A 21,237-nucleotide genomic window follows, 5' to 3' on the forward strand; every position below is an offset into this window, starting at 1 on the left:
GGCGCCCGAAGCTTCCAGAAGGGCGCGCGCGCCGCCGGCCCGCGGCTGACGGCGGGAGGACAGCACCGCCTGGCGGCGCGGCGCGGCCCCTGGCCCCCAGCGGCCCCCGTAGGCGGTGAATGATGCAACACCCAACGCCGGTTGCCCCAATAGCTGGCGAGGGCTGCGCCGGTGGCGCCGCCCCTCGTCCCTGAGTGGCGGAGAGCCGGCGTGGCTCCGCCCTGCCGCTCGCCGATTTGCTGCGCGCCGGCGCCCCGCCCCGCCGCCCCGCGGCACCGCCCCTCCTGCGCGGTGCGCGGCCACGTGGACGGCAGCGCGGCTGCAGGTGGGCTCCGGCGGGGCCGCGCAGAGCCGGCCGCTCCGCACCGCTCCGCACCGCTCCGCACCGCACCGCACCGCACCGCACCGCACCATGAGCGTGGGCTTCATCGGGGCCGGGCAGCTCGCCTTCGCCCTGGCCAGGGGCTTCACGGCGGCAGGTGGGCGCGGGGCGCGGCGGGCGGGGGGGCGGGCGGGCGGCGCGGAGCCGCCTGGGCTGACGCGCGGTGCCGTTCGCAGGGGTCCTGGCCGCGCACAAGATCACGGCGAGCTCCCCGGACACCGACCTGCCCACCGTGAGCGGGTTGCGGGTGAGTGAGTGCGGGCGAGCGGGCGGGCGGGCGGGTGGCGGCGCTCCCCCCGGCGGGCCGCCCCGGGCGACAGCGGTCCCGTTTCTTCCCCATCCGCTGCAGAAAATGGGCGTGAACTTCACGGTGAGCAACAAGGACACGGTGAAGACCAGCGATGTCCTCTTCCTGGCCGTGAAGCCCCCCATCATCCCCTTCATCCTGGACGAAGTGGGCCCCGACATCGAGCCCCGCCACATCGTGGTCTCCTGCGCAGCCGGCGTCACCATTAGCTCCATCGAGAAGGTGAGGGGCGGCGGGGCCAGGCTGGGGCCCGCAGCCTTGCAGAGCCGCGCCGTAGCGGACACCCGGTGCTTGGGAGGCGTCTGCAGCAGGGCAGGACCGTGCGGGAGCCGGCCTTGATCCGGTCCTGCTCCTCCGGCCCCCCAGGAGTTGAAGCGAGGAACAGGCGTTACTTGTGCTCCCCAGGACTAAATTCATGCTGCAGCCAACTGGTTGCCTGTCCTCATCAGAAAAAAGCTGTAAGAGTCTTTATGCCAGCTCTTTTCTTACATGAGGTGCAGTCAGATCTTTTTTCTCTCAACAGAGGTGGGTCATCTCCCCTGAAGTTCTGCAGACTTTGTGCTAAGTGTCTGCATGAGCTGTTTTGGAGACTCGTGAGTTGATGTGGGAATGAGCCATTCAGGGTGGCGTTCCCAACAGCAGCTCTGCCCAGCTTCCGATTTGCTGGTATTACTGAAGACTTCACATTTAAGTTTTGGCCACTTTGGCTCAGAGCAGGCAGTTTGGAATACAGGAGTCTCTCTTTTCCCTCTGCTTGTGTTGTTCTTGCCCTCGGGAGTCCCTTCCTAGACAGCCTATTTGGTATGCCAAATATGCACTAAAGCTCACTTTTCTCTCTTCCTTCTTTCTTTGTTTCTTGCTTTCTTTCTTTCTATCTCAAATAATTTTCTGCCCTAAGAAACTCTCTGCCTTCTGCCCCACACCAAAAGTGATCAGGTGCATGACCAACACCCCTGTGATTGTCCGGGAAGGTGCTACAGTCTATGCCACGGGGACTCATGCGGACGTGGAGGATGGGAAGCTCTTGGAACAACTGATGGCCAGTGTCGGCTTCTGCACCGAGGTGGAAGAGGACCTGATAGATGCCGTAACGGGGCTCAGTGGCAGTGGCCCTGCGTATGTACGTGCTACTTCCTCAGCTTGTGACAGTCTTGGGGACAGCAGTAGGCTTTGCATGCAGTGAAGGTCTGTGCAATTTCAGTTTGTCATTTCTTGTTTTTCTCATCACTCATGTTTGCGATGGGACGTGTAATCCAGGTATCCAGTTTATAATCAGTTTGGGTCCACAACAGAAGTCTGTTACCAGTCAGATGAGCCTGAAGTCCATAGCCAGTGTGCAGTGTCCACGTGTCCATGGTGCAAAACGTGGGCCTGTAGTTAGTATGTCCCAGAAGCTGAATTTCTCCCATTCCCCCCACTCCTGAGCTGGAACTAGTGGGAGGGAAGCCTGGCATGGCACCCATGCAGTAAAGGGGGAGGCTTTTGTCAAGTCTGTAAACGATAGGAGTCACGGTGTGATCCTGGAGCCCTGGATTCTCTCCTCCCTGAGACTGTCAGTCTTGGAGTAGAGACTTTCAGTCACCTTCTTCCTCTGTCTGGTCTCAGGCGTTCACTGCCCTGGATGCTCTGGCGGATGGGGGAGTGAAAATGGGACTTCCCCGCAGGCTGGCTGTTCGACTTGGAGCACAGGCTTTGCTGGTCAGTATTTCCTCCTCCAGAACACGTTTGGGTCTGTGCCTGCTCTGTGCAGAGTATTCTGCGCATCACAGTTTTAAGTTATGTCAGTCCTCTTACTGAATCTACTTTAAAAAACGTGTTTGGTTTGACTGCACACAGGTTCCCGGTGAGGGGACGTAGGAAGTGTCCGCAGCGATCTGCTGGCGCTGATGGTGGTGTGGGTGCTGGGGCCTGGGGAACCATGACTCCTCTGCAGGCTTTTTCAGCTCTGAAAAGCGTTTTGGCAGCCTGCTGATGGCTCTCGTGCAGGAGCCCAGTTTTGCCCGCTGTGAGTGCTAGGTGCTGCTCTGTGCAGTGGAGAACAGGAGTACTTGACAGTCGGTTCCTCAGTCAGAGCTCTGGCAGCTGTTTTCTCTTCCTCGCTACAGGGTGCTGCCAAAATGCTGTTAGAATCTGAGCAGCATCCCGGTCAGCTGAAGGACAATGTCTGCTCGCCTGGGGGAGCCACCATCCATGCCCTGCACTTCCTGGAGAGCGGTGGCTTTCGCTCACTCCTAATCAATGCTGTGGAGGCTTCCTGCATCCGGACAAGGTGGGCACCTAGGAAGTCCTAAAAAGCCTGCAAAACTTGGCCCCCACACTCCCCATCTCTTCCTTGTGCTATGTCTTTCTCTCCCACCACCCCATTGCAGGGAGCTGCAGCATTTGGCAAACCAAGAGAAGATCTCCCCAGCAGCCATAAAGAAGACTTTGTTGGATAAGGTGAAGCTGGAGTCTCCTTCTCTGTCCGTGGCATCTGCCAACAAAGTCAGTCTGTTCACCAATAAGAGCACCAGCAGCAAGAAGAACTGACCAGGCTGCTGTAGTCTGGCTGTGCTGAACGTCAGTCTCCTCCATGCCCCTTCTTTTTTGTCTAAGGAAAAACGCTCACTCTGAATGTTGGTGTCCTCCATACCTGGCTCCTGGCTTGCAGCAGCTGTGGGGCGGTGCAACGCTGTAGAAGAGGGTTTTTAACTTGTAGTGGGGTTGGTGCAAACTGCCCCTGGCATTGCTGTTCTCTGTTGGGCAGGGGTGATACCGTCATCAGAGCTTCATCAAGGGCATCGTTTGTCCTTGGATACTTCTAGGACTCGGGCAGCGTTCGTGGTGTCCCATGCAGAAATGGTTTCTAATAGGATTTTTAAAGAGGTTTCAGAATGCCTTTTGGCTTCAAAGGTCTGAACCCGGCCTGGATTCCTCTTGCCCCATCTTGCATCTGCTGTCAGAGCTTGTGTCTTGTTGCTGTCTGTTAGCTAGAGCAGATGCTGCCACACAAATGCAGTGCTGCGCACTACATTAGAGGCTGGGCCCTAAAGCACCTCTCAGAAGGGACCAAAGTGCCTCTGCCCCATCTCCCATCTGCCTTGGCTTTGAGAGACACATGCTATGAGCCTCTGGACCACACTCCGTTTCTCTCTTTGGCGGCCGCCCCTTCTCTCTCTGCTCTGTCTCATTTGGGGAACCGTGAACTGCTCTCGCTGTCCCTCCTTTACTGCTAGCCTTGCTCGGGTGGTTGGGCAGGCGGAGGGGTAGTGAGTGCTCCCTTTTCCCTCTGTCTCTGACACCTCTTCATGCTCTCCATGAGCAGAATCTGCTCCCACACGCCCATGGATATGTTTCAGCGTCACTGTGCTCCCTGATGCTCTCCTTGCTCCTTGCGCTGCTCCTCGGGCAGCTGGGAGCGGAGTTGAAGTCAAGGACAACCTGCAGAGAAAGCCGCCTTCTGTACTATTCCCTTGGACTCAAGCAGGGATTTGTACCCAGGTGCTGAGCTACTGTGTGGCAGCAGGACTCTTCCTCAGCACCTTTCCTTGCAGCAGGACTCTTCCTCAGCACCTTTCCTTGCAGCAGGCTGTACCTCCTTCTTGGACTGCAGTGTTGATGCCTGTTGACGGTGGCTGCTCTGCTTCAGCTTGTGCAATCCAGCTGTGTTGTGGTGGATGGGTTGTCCCTTCCAGACAGCATTTCTCCCAGCAGAGCCCCTGGGCTGGTGAAATCCGGCACAGCAGCCCTCAGTGTCGCCTTACGTTGGCACAGTTATGTCTCTCTGGTATATTCTAGACCTTTTCTTTTTTCTTCCTGCTTCTCTGAAGGTGTTGCGCTGCTAATGGCTAGAAGGGGAAAATGCCTAGAAAAATGTTTGGGGCTGCTTCATGCAGTTGCATTCCTAGTTCTTTAGAATACAAGGCTAAAGGGAAACACTGCGTCATCTGGTCTGGCCTGTGGCTCAGATCTTGTCGCATCTCACCTAGCTTGTCCTGCATGACCCAGGAGGAAAGTTAGTCCTTGCTTGACACAAAAGAGGTTCAGGGAGGACTTGAGAATGCCCGATGCCTGTCCAACAACAAGGACTTGCTTGGTGAAACACATCCAGATGACTATGCTTTTGCAGAAGAGGAAGACCCTTGCTGTTCTGGTCTGGAGAATTTCCCAAGTCTGACTCGAATTCATGAGCAAGAAACAGCAGCGAAGTATGGGGTCTAGGAACAGTGGTCCCTTCTGCCCCTGAAACTCCAGTATTTGTGAGGGAAGGCATCTGGCCAGGGTTGTAGTAGCAGCAAGCAGGGGGTGGCCCTGCTCGACCCTTCCTGCCGGCACGCACGGCCCCGAGCAGCGGGCCAGGCGTGAGCAGGCACTGTGCTGTGTCGAGGGCAACACAGCACCTCTCCTCCCTGGGCCCTTTGGCGGAAGGGATGAACGAGGGTTGTAGACTCCAAGGGTGGAAGGGACCAACGCTGTGATCAGATGGAAGGTGGATTACAGCCCGTCATCTAGAAGGACGGTTAACCTTTCCTTCAGGCAGTCTTGGGAGCCAGCCCCAGAAGAGCAGCAAAGAAGATTGCGTCTACTGCTTTCTGCAATTTCTTTATAGCCAATGTCTCTCCATGGCTTCCTTGCCTCTCTACTTCCCTCCCAGAGCCCGAGTCCTGTCCCAAGCCAGAAAACTGCACAGAGTATGCAAGCTGCCCCTGCCACTGTTACGGGGCTGCAGTGGGATCAACAGGCTGGAGGGGATGGAATGGATTTGGGTGGATAACTGTCGTACTGTGTTCTACCTTGGCGTATACTGGGGGCGTGCTGGTAAAAGGAGGACATTTGAGATGGGCTTATTGTCTCCTGAGGAATCTTGGATACACAGGTGGTGCAGGAAAAGCATTTCGGTATCGATGCAGAGGCTGCCAAAGATGCTAGTAATGTTAAAGCGTTTTTAGTGTTAGGCTTTTGGCTGGTAGCGGGGTATGATGCTATAGGCATGACATGGTTACTCCTCTTCCCTCTTTACATAATAAACTGCTTCTCTGACAGAGAGCTGTGGCTAATCCCAGCTGTTTGGACTGGGTGTATCTCTTGCCTCTGGCAGTAGCCATCGGGTCCTTGCTGCCCGCAGTGAGTGTGCTTGAGGTGTGCTGCAAACCTGTTTGAGGCTGGTTTGTCTGGACGTGGGACTGGGAAGTGTATCAGCCTCTTTCTCCTTGTCACCCAGGGTTCCTGAGCAACAACACAAAAGTTATTCTAGGGCCCTGTGCTACCAGTTTTTTGAGATATAAAGAGGACAGAAGGAGGAAAGCCGCCTGGCTGAAATCTGACATGAAGGACTTGGAGCATTAATCCTTCTCAGAGTATCCCAGCCCTTTAGGCTTTCTAGCGGTTCTGCCACTGCATACAAGATTCCGTGGGAGGCGAGTGGGTGCCGCATGTTCCCCTGTTCCCCCACTCAGAAGCTGTGAATACCCCGCGCAGACAGGCCCAGCTGGAAGTCAGATGGCTTTAAGTACTGGCTGATGCAAAATGAAAGGGAACGTTGCAGAGTGAGTTTCAACTCGGCTGATAAAGTGCGATGCGGAATAAAAGGTAGGATGGCTGAGCTTGAGCCCCTCCGCGGGGAGACTTACAGACTGCCCCAGTGCAGCCCCAGAGAGGCAGAGCTATAGGTGAACTTCCTAGATGCTTGTAGACCTGTAACTGAGCTGGCCGCCACAGCAGATGGAAAACCCAGCCTGTCAAGGGCTACGGAAGAGCCCCACAGGACTCAAATTCAGGTCCCCTGCGTGCACAGCAGAGAACAGCAGTGCTGCTGCTGAGTGCCCAGGGCCCAGACTCTTTCCTCCTCAGGAGCATGTATGTTGCCTTAACTCCTGTATGCCCAGTTTCATTGCTGCACCTTCCGTTTGTCCCTCGTCCTTCTCTGATGCACTCATCAGCCCTGCTCTGCTTGTAGCACAGCAGTGAGTGCAGGAGGCACCAGTATTCCCGTGTTGCGGACCCACAGTTACAGCAGAACAGGTGGAAACACCTGGAGCAAGCCAGGCATGATGTGGGAGGGCGGCATTTCACAGCAGAAGAGCCAGCCCCGGCCTTAACGCTTGCTTAAGCAACGCCAGGGCTTGCTTCAGCACTGTCACCAGTGCCTAGGAGAGCTGCTGCAAAGCTCTCTTCTTTTAAGTCACCATTTTCGGTGGAGACCTTGCTGATCCTCCGTGCGGTTTCAGCAGCTCTGAGAAACTGTGGATGCAGCAAGGAGGAGCAGCTGAAAGGGAGCGTGGGGCCTCCTGGAGGAGAGGGCGCCTGTGCTGCTGGCCACGCAGGAGCAGGCAGCCGTGCTCGCCTCTGCACTGGAGCCAAGTGAAAACGAAGGGCGCGGAACAGGGGGGCACCCCCGGGGGGAGCAGCACCCCCTGCGCCTGCTGCGCGGCTGTTCCTCGCTGTGCACCGCTAACACGCGTGGGAGCCCGCAGGAGGCGGCCAAGCCCCGCTGCCCCGGCCGCTGCTGCGGCCACCGGTTCCGGGGCCAGAGGTGCCAGGAGACCCCTCGCTGCCGATCCACCGAGGCCCGGGCGGGCGGGCGGCGCTCCGCTCTGGCCGGGCAGCGGGCGCGGCGGCGGCGGCGGCAGGGCTCGCCCCGCGCTGGCGGGGGAGCCGGCACTCGGCCGGGGAGCCCCCGCGGCTCACTGGGCGGGCCCTGCTCCCCGGGCCGGTGCGGGCGGGAGGCGCCGCCGCCTCCCCTTTAAGGCGCCGCCTCCGACAGAAACGCGCGTCCCCCTTAAGGCCCGGGGCGGTTGCGCCGGGCGCTTCATGAATGGAGCCACGTGACCCAAACATCACGTGACGCGTCCGTGAGCGGCGGCGGCGGCGGCGGCTCGCGGCGTCCCGGTCCCTCCCAGCGCGGCCTCCCCGCCCGGCCCGGCCCCGGCGGCTCCGTGAGGAGGTGAGCGCCACCGGCGTCGGCTACGGCGGCGGCGGGCGGTGGCGGGCGCGGCCCGGGCGGCGGGCGCGGCCCTGGCACCGGGCGGGGCGGGGCGGCGGGCCGGTCCCCGGGGGCGGGCCGGGGCGGGGCGGGCGCGGCGGGCCCGGGATGGCGACCGGGGCCGCCGCCGCCGCCGCCGCGGGGCGGCGGGTGTCGCGCGGGGCCGCCGCCGCTGACTCACGGCGGAGGGTTCCGGGGCCGCGGCCGCCCCGGCGCCGCCCGTCGCGCCGCCCGCCCGGGTCCCCCGCCCCGCCTGGTCCCCCGCCCCGCGGCCGAGCAACAGGTGCGCGGGGCCGCCGGCCTGGGGCCCGTCCCCGCCCGCCGCCTCCCGGGGCCGCCAGCGGGCACCGCGGGCGCGTCCCGCCCCGGTCGCCCTGCGGACCGGCCGCCCCCGGGCCGGGCCTGCCCCTCCCGGCCCCTCTGAGCCCCCGGGCGCGGCCCGGCCCGCAGCGAGTCCCGGGGCTCCCGCGAGGGGCGGAGGCGCTGCCGCGGGCGGGCGGCCCCGGCCCCTGGGGGGGTCTCCTCCGCGACCGGCCGCCTCGCCCGGCTCTCGCCGCCGGCGTTCTTCTTGTTGGGCGATTTTCCTCCCGGCGGGAGGAGGCGAAGCTCTAGGGAGGGCGGCGGGCCGCGAAGGCGTCTCGCTGGCTTCCTCGCCCAGCGGCTTGGCCGCGGGTGGGACAGCCACGCGTCCCCGCGGCCGCCACCTCGCCGCTCGGCGTGGCCGGTGCCGGCTGGGAGCGAGCCGGCGGCCGAGGGGACGCGGCTGCGAGGCTCTGGCCCCTGCTCCGGAGGGGCCTGCGGACTCGCTGCCCCGCCGGAGCCCCCGGTGCCCGGTGGGCACAAGGAGCTGTGGGCTGGGGCTGTGGGTCTGCAGCGTCCTCGGAGCTGAGCGGATTCCCTGTGCCGTGGGAAGCAAGCCTCTCCGGGGGGACTGCGGAGCAGGCTGCAACGCCTGACCGACACGGAGCGTCTGCGTGTGTGTGTGCGGGGGGGATCTTGCTGTCCAGAGCCGGGGATGTCTCTGAGTGCCCAGGATACATGATGTTTGAGCTGCGTGGTTAGAGGAAGGCACTACCAGGAGGCTGGAAGGGGTCTCCGAGAGCCAGCCGTTTCTTTTATCTGTATGAGCGGAGTTAAAACCAGCTGGGTGGGCAGATTCCTTGAGGGAGGAATTGCTGTCAAAGTGCCCTGGGTTGGATGCAAGCTCACCAGGGACTCCCAAGGGGGGGGGGGACACGGACGACACAGGAGAGGCACTGTCCTGACTTCATATGTAACGGGGGGAGTCATCCAATTTGTTCAGATTCCTGGGAGGGCTGTGTGAGCTAATTTGCAAGAAAGCAAATAAACAGAGTATGAAATCCACACCGGGAGAGAGAGTTCTTGCGCGGCATGCCTGACCGCTGCCAGCAAACCACGCTCCTCCGCCTGCCCGGTGCTGCCGAGCCCGTTGTGGAGCACAGCCCCTTCCTCTGCCTCCCTGTCCCTACAGATGGGCCTCCTTCCCTCCCGGCGCTGTCTCCGGGCCAGCCTGCGCTGGAACGGGTGACGTCACCGTGTTTACACGGGGCTCGTGGCACGGTTCTGTGATCAGGAATGTGGAGAATGGGGCCCGCGTTGAATCATGCGCGGTGCTGTCAGCTCCCTTGTGCTGCCTTTGAGCTGAGAGAATTGGCTGCGCTTGTGCTGAGTTCAGGCCTTTTGAGCTCTGGGGAAATGTGTTGAGGCTGCATTTTCTTCATTGCAGTCATCGCGTTTGGCACTTTTCAGTGTGATCTTTCTTCAGGAAGCTATCAAAAGCTGAGCCATCAGCAGTCTGGAGAGTTAGGCCAAGTTTGGTCTCTGTCTTGGTGCCAGTTCTCCGGGTGTCCTCTCTGCAAGCTGCCAAATAGCCCTGTCTCTGATCCTTCAAACGGGACACAGAAAATAGCCAACAACTAGTTTCCGGGTTCTTCCCATTCTGCTGACTGACTTGTGTGTTGCCGCGTCTCATTTTGATCCCCTTGGGAAGGGGGACGAGGGGAGCTGGGATCACCAGGGGCTTTTGGGGACGTTCCTGTTACAGCTTTGACGGCTGTTGTGGGAGGCTTCTGCCTGAGGAGGTTGGATTCCTCTGGGTAAAAATGCTTGACTCTTAAAAGTTCAAGAAAAGTTAAATTGCTGTTGTCAGGGTCTGGGACCAGCCTCTTCTCTTGTCGGCTGAGAGCTCTCTCGCCCCCATCTCAGCTTTAGCAGAAGTCGTGGTGCAAAGGCAGGGACGCGTCGCTGCCTTTGCAGGGTCCGGACTGTGCGAGCACCACTGCTGATTCCACAGCCTGCCCCAAGGAGCTCTCTTCCCAGTGCCCTGCCTGACGCAGCACGTTTGTTGCCTTGTTTGTTTTATTCCGGCTCTGCTGTAATGAAGGAAGCTTGAGTGCTTGCCAGGCAGCTGGAAATTCTTCAGTGCCACAAGGCAAACAAATTTCTGTGGCCCCACTGACAGTACCTGCCCTCGGCTCCTTAACGCTCACCAGAGGACGGTGCAGAGAGGTGCTGCAGGGGTGACATTATTGGTCTCCCCAGCTATTCCCTTCCTTCTCCCCTTTTCCCGGCAGCCATGTTGTTCGCCAAGTAGGAGCAGAGGCAAGAAATACGACGGTGTGGGAAAGAGCGAAGAACTGATTTTATGAAGCAGTGGCACGTGTGCTGTCCGTCCTGTGTTAGCCTGCTCCATTGCAGCTACCTTCCTTGTACGGCAAAGTGACCCTTTCTACGCCAGCACTGTCAGGTTGTAGCGGACATCTCATTGGAAGGAGCATTGTCCTCTGGGTATAAATAGCCTGCCTCCTGGCAGGCTGGAGGCTTTGGGAACGTCTCTGCCGGTGTCCTGGGGAATGCTGACCCCGTTCACCTCTAATAGGTGGTAGATGCATTGCGGGGAGCCTGCGCCACAGCTGCTAGAAGAGCATAAATTCGTATTTGCTGACTTGTGCATCTCGTTCTTGGCTATAGCTGTACATCAGTGACTCTTACGTTTAGCAAAGCAGTAGCAAACAAAATTGTTGTTGACTGTTTGGCACCGAAGAGACGAAAGGTGCAGAGGTGTTTGTAGACTGCGCTTGCGCAGGAACGCTTGCCTCGCTTAAGGAGGTGTGCAGTTCCTGGCTGTTCGAGGCACAGCTATGTCTGTTGAGCAGTATCTGAGCGGACTAATTCATTGGGCAGTGTAGTAGCACCCTGAACTAAAGCCTGAGGGGAGGAGGTATGTAGGGACAGAAACAGGAGCTTGGGTATGAGTCACTGTAAAAACAGGCCTGGGAATTGCTCTTACCAGTTCTGGTGTCCTGTCTGCCGTGGCAGTGAAGGAGTCTGCTCTCCCCTGGTTTTGGCTGCCCTTAATCTTTGTTTTCTTATGAGCATACCCCTGAAGATAGGGGAGGGGAAGGTGGTTCTGGGCCCTGGCATTGCCAGGGACCGACAGGGACTTTCTCACAGAAAAGACTTGGGGTCAGCTTTGCGTGACCGGGAGAGGTGAAGGTGCTGAGGCATCGGCCCAAATTTGTGACGGGATTCCAATGTGCCCAAACGCTTCCTTGTGCTGCAGTATCAGGTTGTCCTTCTGCTCCTTGGGAAGGGTTGGGTGCAGAACTTTGACTTGAGCCCGGATGGGCTGGCTTTCCTGGGAAGCAGAAAAAAGTTTGGAGAGGCGTGAGCGCAGCAGCGGTGTGCTCCCGTCCTGCAGGATGTCCAGCGAGGCGTGTTGTGGAGGCAAAGGCTTCCCCTGCGCTCCTTGCCCAGGGTCGCGTGTTCTTGAACCGTACTGGTTTGGGTCCTTGGGGGCACCTGGAATCTGGTAGGACTCTCGTCCTGGGGAGTTTCTGGGCTGTGCTTGGGCACCTGCTGGAGAGGGTGTGTTGGAGCGACTGGCTGCCTTGCTCTGCTTGGGAGTGACAAGGATGAGGCTGGGAGCAAGAGGCGCAGAGTGCCAGGGTGCTGAGTCAGCATGACTGGCCTGGAGCAGCCAAGCTCTGGACCCAGCCTGCTGCCTGCCAGGCTATTTTTAAAAATGTGGCTTCCGTGTATTCTGACTCCTCCTAGTTTTTTAATTCCCACCCCCCCCAGGCAAAAAACCCAGCATTGCCACAAAGTCTCCGTGGGAGTAGGGGTGTGGAGGGGCAGCAGTTTCTGCTCAGGGACAGAATCTGCCGCCTGTGAGTCCAGCTCAGTCGGGTGCTTGTCGAGTGTCGTCCGGGGAGGGGGGAGTGGGATGTGCAGCAGCACGGGGCGTTGCTGCTGGACCCTGCCACAGGAATGTCGCGGGCTCTGCTGCGTCCTGGGGGGCTAACCTGACCTTCCTTCCCTTCCAGAACCTGATTGACAAGGCTGTCGTGTTATGACGACCCCCAACAAAGGAAACAAGGCCTTGAAGGTAAAGCGGCAGGTGGAGGAAAGGGGTGCGGGTGGTGGGTGCAGGCATCCGCTCCAGGTTTCACAAGTGCGTGCTGCCTTCTCTTCCAGGTGAAGCGGGAGCCAGGTGAGAATGGGACCAGCTTGACAGATGAGGAGCTGGTGACCATGTCTGTGCGGGAGCTGAACCAGCATCTACGGGGCCTGTCGAAGGAGGAGATCATCCAGCTGAAGCAGCGTCGGCGCACGCTGAAGAACCGGGGCTACGCGGCCAGCTGCAGAGTCAAGCGTGTTACCCAGAAGGAGGAACTGGAGAAGCAGAAGGCAGAGCTGCAGCAAGAAGTGGAGAAGCTGGCCTCCGAGAACGCCAGCATGAAAATGGAACTCGATGCTCTCCGCTCCAAATACGAGGCTCTCCAGAACTTCGCCAGAACCGTGGCCCGGAGCCCCGTGACCCCTGCGCGGGGGCCTCTCACCTCCAGTATGGGGCCCCTCGTCCCTGGCAAGGTTGCTACTACTAGTGTCATCACAATAGTGAAATCCAAAACGGACGCCCGGTCTTAGTGAAGCGCGTGTTGCCTGAGCTTGTCTGTGCAGGGCAATTAGGCACAAAACCAGCCTGGAATCCCCAAAGCACAAACCCTCCCCACATGGGTCCGGGTTCCTTCTACTTGGCCCAGGACTGGCCTGCTGATCACTCCAGTTTTATTTTGTTGTGTCCAGATTGGTATGAGCAGTGGTGATGCGTCCCTTGTCCTGTGCAGGCAGAGCCTCCCACCCAGTGGTCTGTAGCCCTCGGGCGCCCTTGGGACAGGCTGCGAGATCTTGGTTTTCTAGCCAAAGAAAGTCTGTGCAGCGTGGCCGACGGCAGGGCGACGGAAGGGCTTGGGGAAGGTCCGGAGGGAGGCTTTCTTCCTGGGGGCCGGGAACCCTAATTTTCGGTCACTTCCAAAGGCTTTATTTCATTACTCTTCCAGGTGGTGCATCTCGGTGCCTGACTGCCAGGCGCCCGAACCTGCTGCTTTTGTCTCATTTGGTACCCGTAGTTGCAGTTGGGGTGTTCTGTGTAATAGGTTTTTATTCCTCTCTAGGTGTGCCTCTGTGCCCTAACAGTGGGTTTCCTTCAGACGTCCGTTGCGTTAGCCGTGTGAACTAGCAGTGGTGGAAAGGAAGAAGCTGTCGTGCCCTGCTGCCTCTGCCCCAGCGATGGGGAAGGAGCTGGGACAGGGCCCTCGCAGGGGCCCAGCACCCCAGGGGAGGGAGGGAAGGAAGGTACCGTGTTGACTGCAGGCCGGTTTTGTGCCTAATGTGTTGCACTGAACAAGACCAAAATCACTAGTTGTTCCCGTGTTTTGAGGGTATCAAGTGTCTCTAGTGTGATGGTTTACACAACCAGTTTATGTGGTTAAATAGCCCTTTATTTAAAGAGAGAAACATCGTTTTAAGAGTTATTAAATTATCTAAGTTTAAAATTAAAATCAGACAGAAGAGAGAGCGTATTTATAGTCAGCTTTTTTATCTGAGAGGGCGAGAATATTTGACCATGTGAATGGGGAAATATTCTCGGAGACTTTGCTAGTTAAAAGTTAATAAATAAATAATTTTAAAGTTTCTCATGAACCTCCCGCAAACTGTTTGTGGCTCTGAGGTTAGTTTTTATAAAGAGTTATCAGACTTTATTTATAAAACTTAGAAAAAGACAAAAAAAGAGGCAAGTCCTGTTTGATATCTTTTTGCAATTGTACCAAAAGTGACTTATTCTCGACCTTGCTGGCTTCCGTTGTGTCCCCTTGTGTTGCGCTCTCTGTGCTCTCTGAGCTCTCGCGTGGCGCTGTGGTGTGGTGGTGCCAGTGGCTGCCTTTGCCGTGTGCTGTCGTTTCACGCTGCCGTCATTTTCCCTGAGCTCGACTGAGAGATCGAGTTGGAATCTCTCCGAATTCTCCAGAAGGATTCTGGCACACAGGCAAAGGTGCTGCTGTTCTTGAAGGCAAAAACGAATGGCTGGTGCAACTAAGTAGTGATGCCTGCCCGGAAAACGCTTCTCTGCAGAGGCGTGCTGCAGGAGCACGGGCAGCTTGGGCCTCTTGCTGAGCAGCCGACACCGGGTAACTCCGTTACCTGAATGGGGAAGACGTTGCGCTTTCCTTCCTCCAGCAAAGCTGGCAGAGAAGTAACACAAGGGAGAATTGTCCAAGTTTAGGAGGAGGCTGATGGGATTTAACTCTGGAATTGGATCCTGTGGTCAGAACTTGTGTTGCTCTTGCGGCTCATCTGACGAGAGGGGCAAGTCTGCCTGCCGTCTGGGCAGTGCGGGACCAGCGCTAGTCCTGAGTGTCTGCGTATTACTGAAAATTAAGCTGTGGCATGGTTACTGTCTTTCCTGGTGCAGCTTCTGTCTGTGGGTGTTGGAAGAGTGCTTAGACTTACAGCTGTGTGACACAGCTGAGAAGCTATTTGTGGCCAGGCTCCATTTCCACAAACACTTTGATCCCCCTCTCCCCTCCCCAAAGATTTGAGCTGATTACTGAGTTGTTTTAAGAGAAGCAGGACGTGGGGGTGAAGTCCATGTGATCTCCTGGCTGTTGAAAGTCTCCTGAGCGGAGGGGACGGACCAGGGTGGCACAAGTGAAACTGCAGTCTTGCGGGGAGGCGCGGTTCGCCGTACTGGGTGGTTGTTGGTGATGTGTTTCTCACGTAGCTGAACTGATACTGCTGTCCTCTGGGCTGAGAAGCAGGTAAACCTGATGAAAGCCGCAAGGTGACAGGAGAGGAGCAGATAGTTGGTGGGGATTTCCTGCTGGAGGGGGAGATCAGCTTTGCTCTGATTGATTGGGAGTGTAGGGAGAAGCTGTTTGGGATGCTTTTCCCAGTGAACTTCCTGAACGAGGAGCGGGTTAGAACATTGCTTCCAGGCTTCCCCCTCTGAGCCCTGGGCTTTCTCTCCTCTGAGCTGAAGTGTCCGACGTGCCGCTTCCCAGCCGTTCACCAGACGGGCTGCGCAGTGAGCAGCGCTCAGCACAGAGCTCTGGGCTCTAACGTTTGTCTTCCAGCTGGTGACGTGGTGCCTGGAAGAGGTGAGATGTTCCAAAACACGGAGACCTCCAGTTGGCCTGGGGTGTCAGTCCCAACCCAGTCCCTCCTGGCGCCAGCCTGAGATGGAACCTGGCTAGAGCGCTGTTCTGAACCCAGCTGGAGGCCTGACCTCAGTGGGGTGAGCAGCCAAGGTTTTGTGTATGGGGCTGACTGGGAACTGCGCTCCAGGGGCTGGAGGCTGTGGTGTGAGGAGGGCCCCGTCAACAGAGCAGGCCATGACGGGCAATCCTGCAGCCATGGTGAACTTGCTTCCCTTGTGCTCTGCAGCAAGGAATGTCCGGGTCCTTCCCTGCCTGCTGGGTGGCAGCCATGCTGGTGCTGGTAAGAGACTGCGCTGCTTTGGAGTGAGACCGTGAGTCGGGAGGACAGAGCGGGCGGCAGCACTGACTCCGCCAGACGTTCACGCTGTCGTTTCTCCTCCCCTGTGCTGTGCTTGCTGGCTTGTGGCCCTGGCCTGCTCCGAGCGGCCGAGTGTGTTCAATGAGGACCCATCGTGTAGGGGGGAGCAGGTGCAAAGCCATGGCTGAAGGGCGCCTGTGTGGTAAAGAAGCTCTGCGGGTGCTGGGCTGGATGTCAGCGGGGACGTGGTCCCCTCGTGCGTGCTGCTTTCCTGTGCTAGCGCGTTGGTTTTGGTTTTGTTCTCAGTGAAGTGTTGGACCCCGAGTGATGTAGTTCTGCAGTGCCCAAGGAGTCTCCCGTCCCGCTCCGGGGGAACCGGTCCCCTGCCGGCTGGCTGCCCGTGCCCCTGCGAGGCGACCCCTGCCCCGAGCCGTCACGCTGACCTCTCTCTCGTATATAGCGTTCTGGAGTGTGACAGTTCTTGTTCCTGAGGTGCTCGTCCGTTTGGTTTCCTGCTGTGAAGGGTGTCGTGTTTTCTTTCTCCTTTTCCTGGTGCCGTTCCCGCGGCGGTTGGGGAGGGGGGCCCCTGCCCCAGCCTGCCCGCAAAGCGAGCCCGTGGAGTGTACCCCCGCGCCGCCGCCGGGGATTTGTGTATCTTGTGGTGAATTGTGTACAGTTACTCCCGCCGTGCGCAGCCTCGGCGGGCATTGCTCTCCGGGCCGAGCGGGGGCCGGGCTGCCCAGCGGGGCCGGAGCGGGCGGGCGGCCGGCCGGAGGGACTTGTCCTGTCCGCGGCCGGCCCTGCGCCCCTGCCTGCCGGCCTGCCCGCCCGCGGCGGGGGGAGCCCCGGGCTGCTGGCGGCTGCCCTAGGGGCGGTCTCCTGGCGGGCTCGGCCCCCGGCCCGGTGAGGCGGCCGGGGCTCCGTCGAGGGCCCGCCCTGCGCGGTCCGGGGCCGCCGCGCTGCAGGGCCTGGCCCGGCCCCGGGCTGCGGGGGCTGGGCGGGGCGGGCGGCGGTATTTATTGCTAAGTTATTGCCCGGGGCGGCGGGCCGGGCGGGCGTTATTTATTGCTGTACATAGTGTCCGTCCGCGGCCGCAGCCGCCGCTGTTTTGTACGTGACAATAAACCGCTTTCAAACAGCCGCCGCCTGGCGCTTCCTTGGGGCGCGGTCCGCCGCGGCGCGGGGGGCGCTGCTGCACCCGGGGCGGCGGCGGCGCCGGAAGTGGCGCTCGGCCGCTCTCGCCGGCCAGCGGAAGCGGCCCTGCGGTGGGGCGGCCGGCAGCGGAAGCGGGGCGCTTCCGGGGCGATGGCGGCCGGCGGCAGCCTGAGCCGCTCGGAGCGGAAGGCGGCGGCGCGCGCCGAGATCCTTCAGCAGGAGGAGCAGCGGGACCGGCGGAGACAGGTACGGCGCGGCCCGGCCCGGCCCGCCCCGCTGCCGCGGGCCGCCGTGACCACCCGTGTGTACCGGGCAGGTGTCCCGCATCTGGAGGAAGCCGCCGGCGGAGCGGAGCCCGAGGAGTGCCAGGTGCTGAGCGAGAGCGAGGACATCGTCAGGGAGCTGGAGCGGCGCCGCAAGCGGCGCGAGCGGCTGCGCCGGCGGCAGGAGGAGGTGGGCGGCCCGGGGGAACGGCGGGCTCGGCCTCGGTCCGCGGGCTGGCAGCCCCGGGCGGCGCGGCGCCTCCCCGGAGCCGCTGCTCGGTTGTTGTGGGGAGCAGGCCGCGGCCGGGGAGAGGAGCCCTGCGCTCCGGCGCGGGGGGCCGGGGTCGCCAGGCTGGCTGCTGCGGGGGGAGGTCTGGAGCTGCGGCAGGCCTCAGCGGCTGTGCCGCCTTACCGGGAACGCCTCTGGCCCCCGAATTTGCGGCCTCCCGTGTCTGCCCTCGGTTTGTCTCCGCATCAGCCTTACTCTCGGCGGCTGCCGGATCCGTGTGTTTTTCCAAATGCACGTGGTTTTCTGCGTGTGCGGGCACGTCTCTTGGGAGGACGGAGCTGCGTGTGCTGCTATCCAGGAAGCTTCTTCCCTTGATCTGCCAGGGACAGCACCCATGTTCTTTTATTTAGGAACCACTTCTGATAACGTCTGTGTTGCTTTTTCTGGCTAGGCTACGCCCGTATTAAAACTTCCAGGGAGCTCCCTGTTCCTTCCGATGCAGTGACGCACTGTATCTCAGAAACATGTGAACTTGCTCAGTTGTATTTTCTAGGTGTGTGACGAACCAGAGGAGTTAAAGAGAAAGGCTACTGAGCTGGCTGCTGCTGTCCGGAATGCCAAGCACCTTGTCATCTATACGGGAGCCGGGATCAGTACGGTAGGATTCTTTGGGGGTGAGTGGCTGGAGCTTTGGGAGCTCCTTCAGGAGTGTTGCAATGTTGTTTGGACTATTTTTGTGGTTTCCAAATGACTACGTGATGCGTCTTACAAGTCTGCTATGTTAACACTGCTCCACTGCAAACTGTGACCAAGACATTTGCTAGTTTGCATCTCGGGGTTGTGCCTGCTGCCCGAGAGATTCCGAGGCGGCATCGCCTCTGTGACCGTGTGAAGAGCGTCCTTCTTAAACGAGAAGATCACTAGTCTTACTTCGTTCATGTCTCTTCAATTATTTTTGGTGTAAAACCTAAAACCAAGTTAGCTAATTAATGTTGTCTGCGTTAATGGACAAGTAGGAATAGCTGGTGGTCGTCAGAACGTATAAATGACAGTTTAAGAAATGTTTGGTTTCAGTGGCCTCTGGGACAGTGGAAATCTGGTTCTGCCTCTTCTAATGTGATATATGTCACCTTTGCCTGAACTCTGAGATGGGAACCTTATTTTTCTTTCCCTTTTCTACAGTCTCCGCTGATACGGAGCGTGATTCTGGGCAGGGTGTATGAGTGCTAATGTCACAAGTATTTTTGCTAAAGAATGCTGAGTGCAAGGGACCAGAAATCGGAGCCTAGTGAAAATAAGGAAGGGTTCAAGAACTGAGTTCTGTGTAGGGAAATGGGAAGTAGCAAGGGTCAAAAAGAGTTCTGGAGGGATTCCATAATGGTAAAATTGGAGAAAATAAATACTGGAGGTGAAAATGAGAGCTGTAAGGTAGGAGAAGAGATGCTGGAGAGAGAGAAAACATATGAAAAGAAGGTTTTCCTGCGATTAGAGAACCACTGCGCTAGAAAACTTGGCGTGAATGAAAAAGCACCCGTGAATGAGGTGTATCTGGTTGTCCTGGGTGAGACCGGGTTGATGTGTTTGTGGACAAGAGGTATGAACCTTCCCGTCAGGCCTCGTTTTTTCTCTCCGATAACACAGGCAGCTTCAATCCCAGACTACAGAGGCCCTAATGGCATATGGACGTTGCTGCAGAAGGGCAGGAGCATCAGGTAAGGAGACAAATTCTGAGCTGTGTAGCAGAAAGCTGATACTGAAAGAGAAATGGCAATTCCAGCTTTTTTTTTTTTTTTTTTCCCCTTGCTTCTTGTCAGGGCTACCGATCTGAGTGAGGCAGAGCCCACACTCACCCATATGAGCATTGCCTGCCTACACAAGCACAACCTGGTAAGATATTTTTTCCGCACCTCACTTGTGTTCCTCTGTCTCAGTATGATAAATAAAACCCAACAGGGGGAAAAAAGCTTTTAATGAGATTGCCTGACTACTGTTTCTACTCAGGTGGCTACACATCCATGTAGGAAAAAGCATCTGTGCTCACGTACAGCTGAGTCGTCATTAGGCTACCTCCAGACTGTAGCTCTGGCAGTTTTTCCCCTGGTGCCTTTTCTTTAACACCTTCTATTTGCCTCCTGGTGAGGCTGGTCTGGGGACCTGGCCACAAAGTCAGCCAGACCCAGTAGAGCTCTGTTTAGCAGGAGGAGTCTTTTCATTTAGCTTTCATAAAGGTCTGTTCTCTGCGCTTTTCTTCTGTTGGTTCTGCTCCGATGTACGGGGCTGTTCAGTGCGTATCGAGACATGCGCATCACCTGCATTTGAGCAATACTTTGAGAGTCTTCTGTGTGTGTGTGTTAGCTCAGTGTGTTGTTCTCTTCAAGGTGCAGCATGTGGTGTCTCAAAACTGTGATGGGCTGCACCTGCGGAGTGGGTTACCCCGAGCAGCAATATCTGAGCTTCATGGCAACATGTACATAGAGGTGAGCGGCCAGAACAGGATAAAGTTACTGTCTAGTGGCCTCACAAGAAGATAATGTAAATTATGTATTTATCACTAGCTCAAGAAGAATTAGTACAAGGGCTAGCCTCTGCTTAGTTCGTATCTTCAGGCCATCAGGCTTGGGGTGAACAAGTTAGCAAGCACCAAAACAAAGTGTTCTGTACGACTCTGTAGCTTTTGCTCTGTACTTGCTAGAGCCTTCTGCTTCTGACTGCTCTTCCTCAGACCTGCTCTGAAATCCCTCCTATCGCATAGCCAACAGGCTCCCTGTAATTCCACTTGCTAGTTGAGGTTTTGCAAACTTTTCCGAGTTAGCATCTGATCCCTGATGATCCCTTCTACTGCTTCCAATTTGTTGTCCCCCAAAAGTGCTTTTCTTCCGAGAGAAGTGGCTGGCTCCTGGCCTTTCACGGGCTAGATGCTCATGATGTAACGGGTTTTTTGCTTTCATCCTGCACCAGGTCTGCACTTCCTGTACACCCAACAGAGAGTACGTGCGAGTATTTGATGTGACAGAGCGCACAGCCCTGCACAGGCATCACACTGGCAGGATGTGCCACAAGTGTGGGGCACAGTTGAGAGATACAATCGTCCACTTTGGGGAGAAGGGGACGTTGAGACAGCCCCTGAACTGGGAAGCAGCAACAGAAGCTGCAAGCAAAGCAGATGTGATTCTTTGTCTGGGTTCCAGCTTAAAGGTAACTTTAGAGACTCGGTGAAGATTGTTAGCAGCATTCCCTCTTGGTGATACACCTTGGTGCTGAGCAGTCTCCTCCCAAACAGACAACTGTAAACTCTGGTGTCAGGATTCGCCCACCATCTGTGATAGTCTCTCTTCCTCCCTCTTTCCCCTCCTGGTAATACATTCCTTTTCCTCTCGCTGATACGGTTCACAGTGACACGTGCCTTTGGCTGGACTGATCAGCTCTGTTTCGTGGCAGGTTTTGAAAAAATACCCACGTCTTTGGTGCATGAGCAAGCCACCCACTCGTCGTCCAAAGCTGTATATCGTGAACCTGCAGGTGAGCGCCTTCTGCGCGGGGTTTGAAGGGTTTGGGCCAAAGGGACGCGAGCGTGCGGTGAGCCTGCCCGCCCGGCTGCAGGCAGGGAGCCCGGCTGCAGGCAGGGAGCCCCGCCGCCCTGCGGGGAGATGCCTGCAGCCGCCGGTCCGGTGTCACCCCTGCAGTGGACCCCGAAGGACGACCTGGCCGCCCTGAAGCTGCACGGCCGCTGCGACGACGTCATGCGGCTGCTGATGGCGGAGCTGGGGCTGGACATCCCGCGCTACGACCGGTGAGCGCCCCGGGGTCCCGCCCGGCGGCTGCGCCCCGGGGGTGGGGGGGGAGGCCGCCCGGCCCGGGGCCGCCCGGCAGCCCTCCCACGCTCGCCCTGTCTCCGCAGGGCGCGGGACCCCATCTTCGCGCTGGCCGAGCCGCTGCGCCCCGGGGAGGAAGGCACGCACTCGCGGAAGCCGGTGGCCCCGCCGCCGGGCGCCGAGCCGCCGCGGGAGGAGGAGGAGGAGGAGGAGGAGCCGCCGCCCGCCCGCCCCGGCGGCTGGCTGGGCCGCGGCTGCGCCAAGGGCGCCCGGCGGAGGAAGAGCAACTGAGGGCGGGCGGGCACCGGCG

At 58.5% G+C, this 21,237-nt stretch overlaps 3 protein-coding genes across 5 annotated transcripts; all 3 read left to right on the forward strand.

Moving 5' to 3' along the window:
• The first annotated feature begins 340 nt into the window (after positions 1–340).
• On the forward strand, positions 341–3,303 carry PYCR1 (pyrroline-5-carboxylate reductase 1). 3 transcript variants are annotated; one of them, XM_050908573.1, is made up of 7 exons: positions 341–479; positions 559–629; positions 732–911; positions 1,588–1,809; positions 2,295–2,387; positions 2,795–2,958; positions 3,059–3,303. In XM_050908573.1, exons 1-7 carry the CDS (start codon positions 413–415, stop codon positions 3,216–3,218), a joined length of 957 nt encoding a protein of 318 aa, XP_050764530.1. In that variant the 5' UTR covers positions 341–412; the 3' UTR covers positions 3,219–3,303. The 3 variants fall into 3 exon arrangements, with proteins under 3 accessions (XP_050764530.1, XP_050764531.1, XP_050764532.1); XM_050908574.1 differs by lacking the exon at positions 2,295–2,387; XM_050908575.1 differs by lacking the exon at positions 1,588–1,809.
• A 4,247-nt stretch (positions 3,304–7,550) lies between these two features.
• MAFG (MAF bZIP transcription factor G) lies at positions 7,551–16,299 on the forward strand. Its single transcript, XM_050908543.1, has 3 exons — positions 7,551–7,611; positions 11,997–12,058; positions 12,148–16,299. The coding sequence occupies exons 2-3, from the start codon at positions 12,023–12,025 to the stop codon at positions 12,598–12,600; spliced, it is 489 nt and encodes a 162-aa protein (XP_050764500.1). The 5' UTR covers positions 7,551–7,611; positions 11,997–12,022; the 3' UTR covers positions 12,601–16,299.
• Positions 16,300–16,773: 474 nt separating this feature from the next.
• Positions 16,774–21,218, forward strand: SIRT7 (sirtuin 7). Its single transcript, XM_050908373.1, is given in 11 exon segments — positions 16,774–16,869; positions 16,940–16,973; positions 16,976–17,076; positions 17,669–17,773; positions 18,757–18,827; positions 18,930–19,002; positions 19,494–19,592; positions 20,074–20,310; positions 20,554–20,634; positions 20,799–20,905; positions 21,014–21,218. Coding segments are annotated over 11 exon segments (1,209 nt in total).
• The last annotated feature ends 19 nt before the right edge of the window (positions 21,219–21,237 follow it).

Source organism: Gymnogyps californianus, chromosome 19 (assembly GCF_018139145.2).
Source record: "Gymnogyps californianus isolate 813 chromosome 19, ASM1813914v2, whole genome shotgun sequence".
NCBI classification, from domain to species: Eukaryota; Metazoa; Chordata; class Aves; order Accipitriformes; family Cathartidae; genus Gymnogyps; species Gymnogyps californianus.

Excerpts from the sequence above, each read along its gene's own strand:
- PYCR1 (XM_050908573.1), top strand. The coding sequence starts at position 413 with ATGAGCGTGGGCTTCATCGGGGCCGGGCAGCTCGCCTTCGCCCTGGCC. Across the intron at positions 1,810-2,294 it reads GTGGCAGTGGCCCTGCGTAT|GCGTTCACTGCCCTGGATGC; the intron begins GTACGTGCTACT and ends GTCTGGTCTCAG. Across the intron at positions 2,959-3,058 it reads GCTTCCTGCATCCGGACAAG|GGAGCTGCAGCATTTGGCAA; the intron begins GTGGGCACCTAG and ends ACCCCATTGCAG.
- MAFG (XM_050908543.1), top strand. The coding sequence starts at position 12,023 with ATGACGACCCCCAACAAAGGAAACAAGGCCTTGAAG. Across the intron at positions 12,059-12,147 it reads AAGGAAACAAGGCCTTGAAG|GTGAAGCGGGAGCCAGGTGA; the intron begins GTAAAGCGGCAG and ends CTTCTCTTCCAG.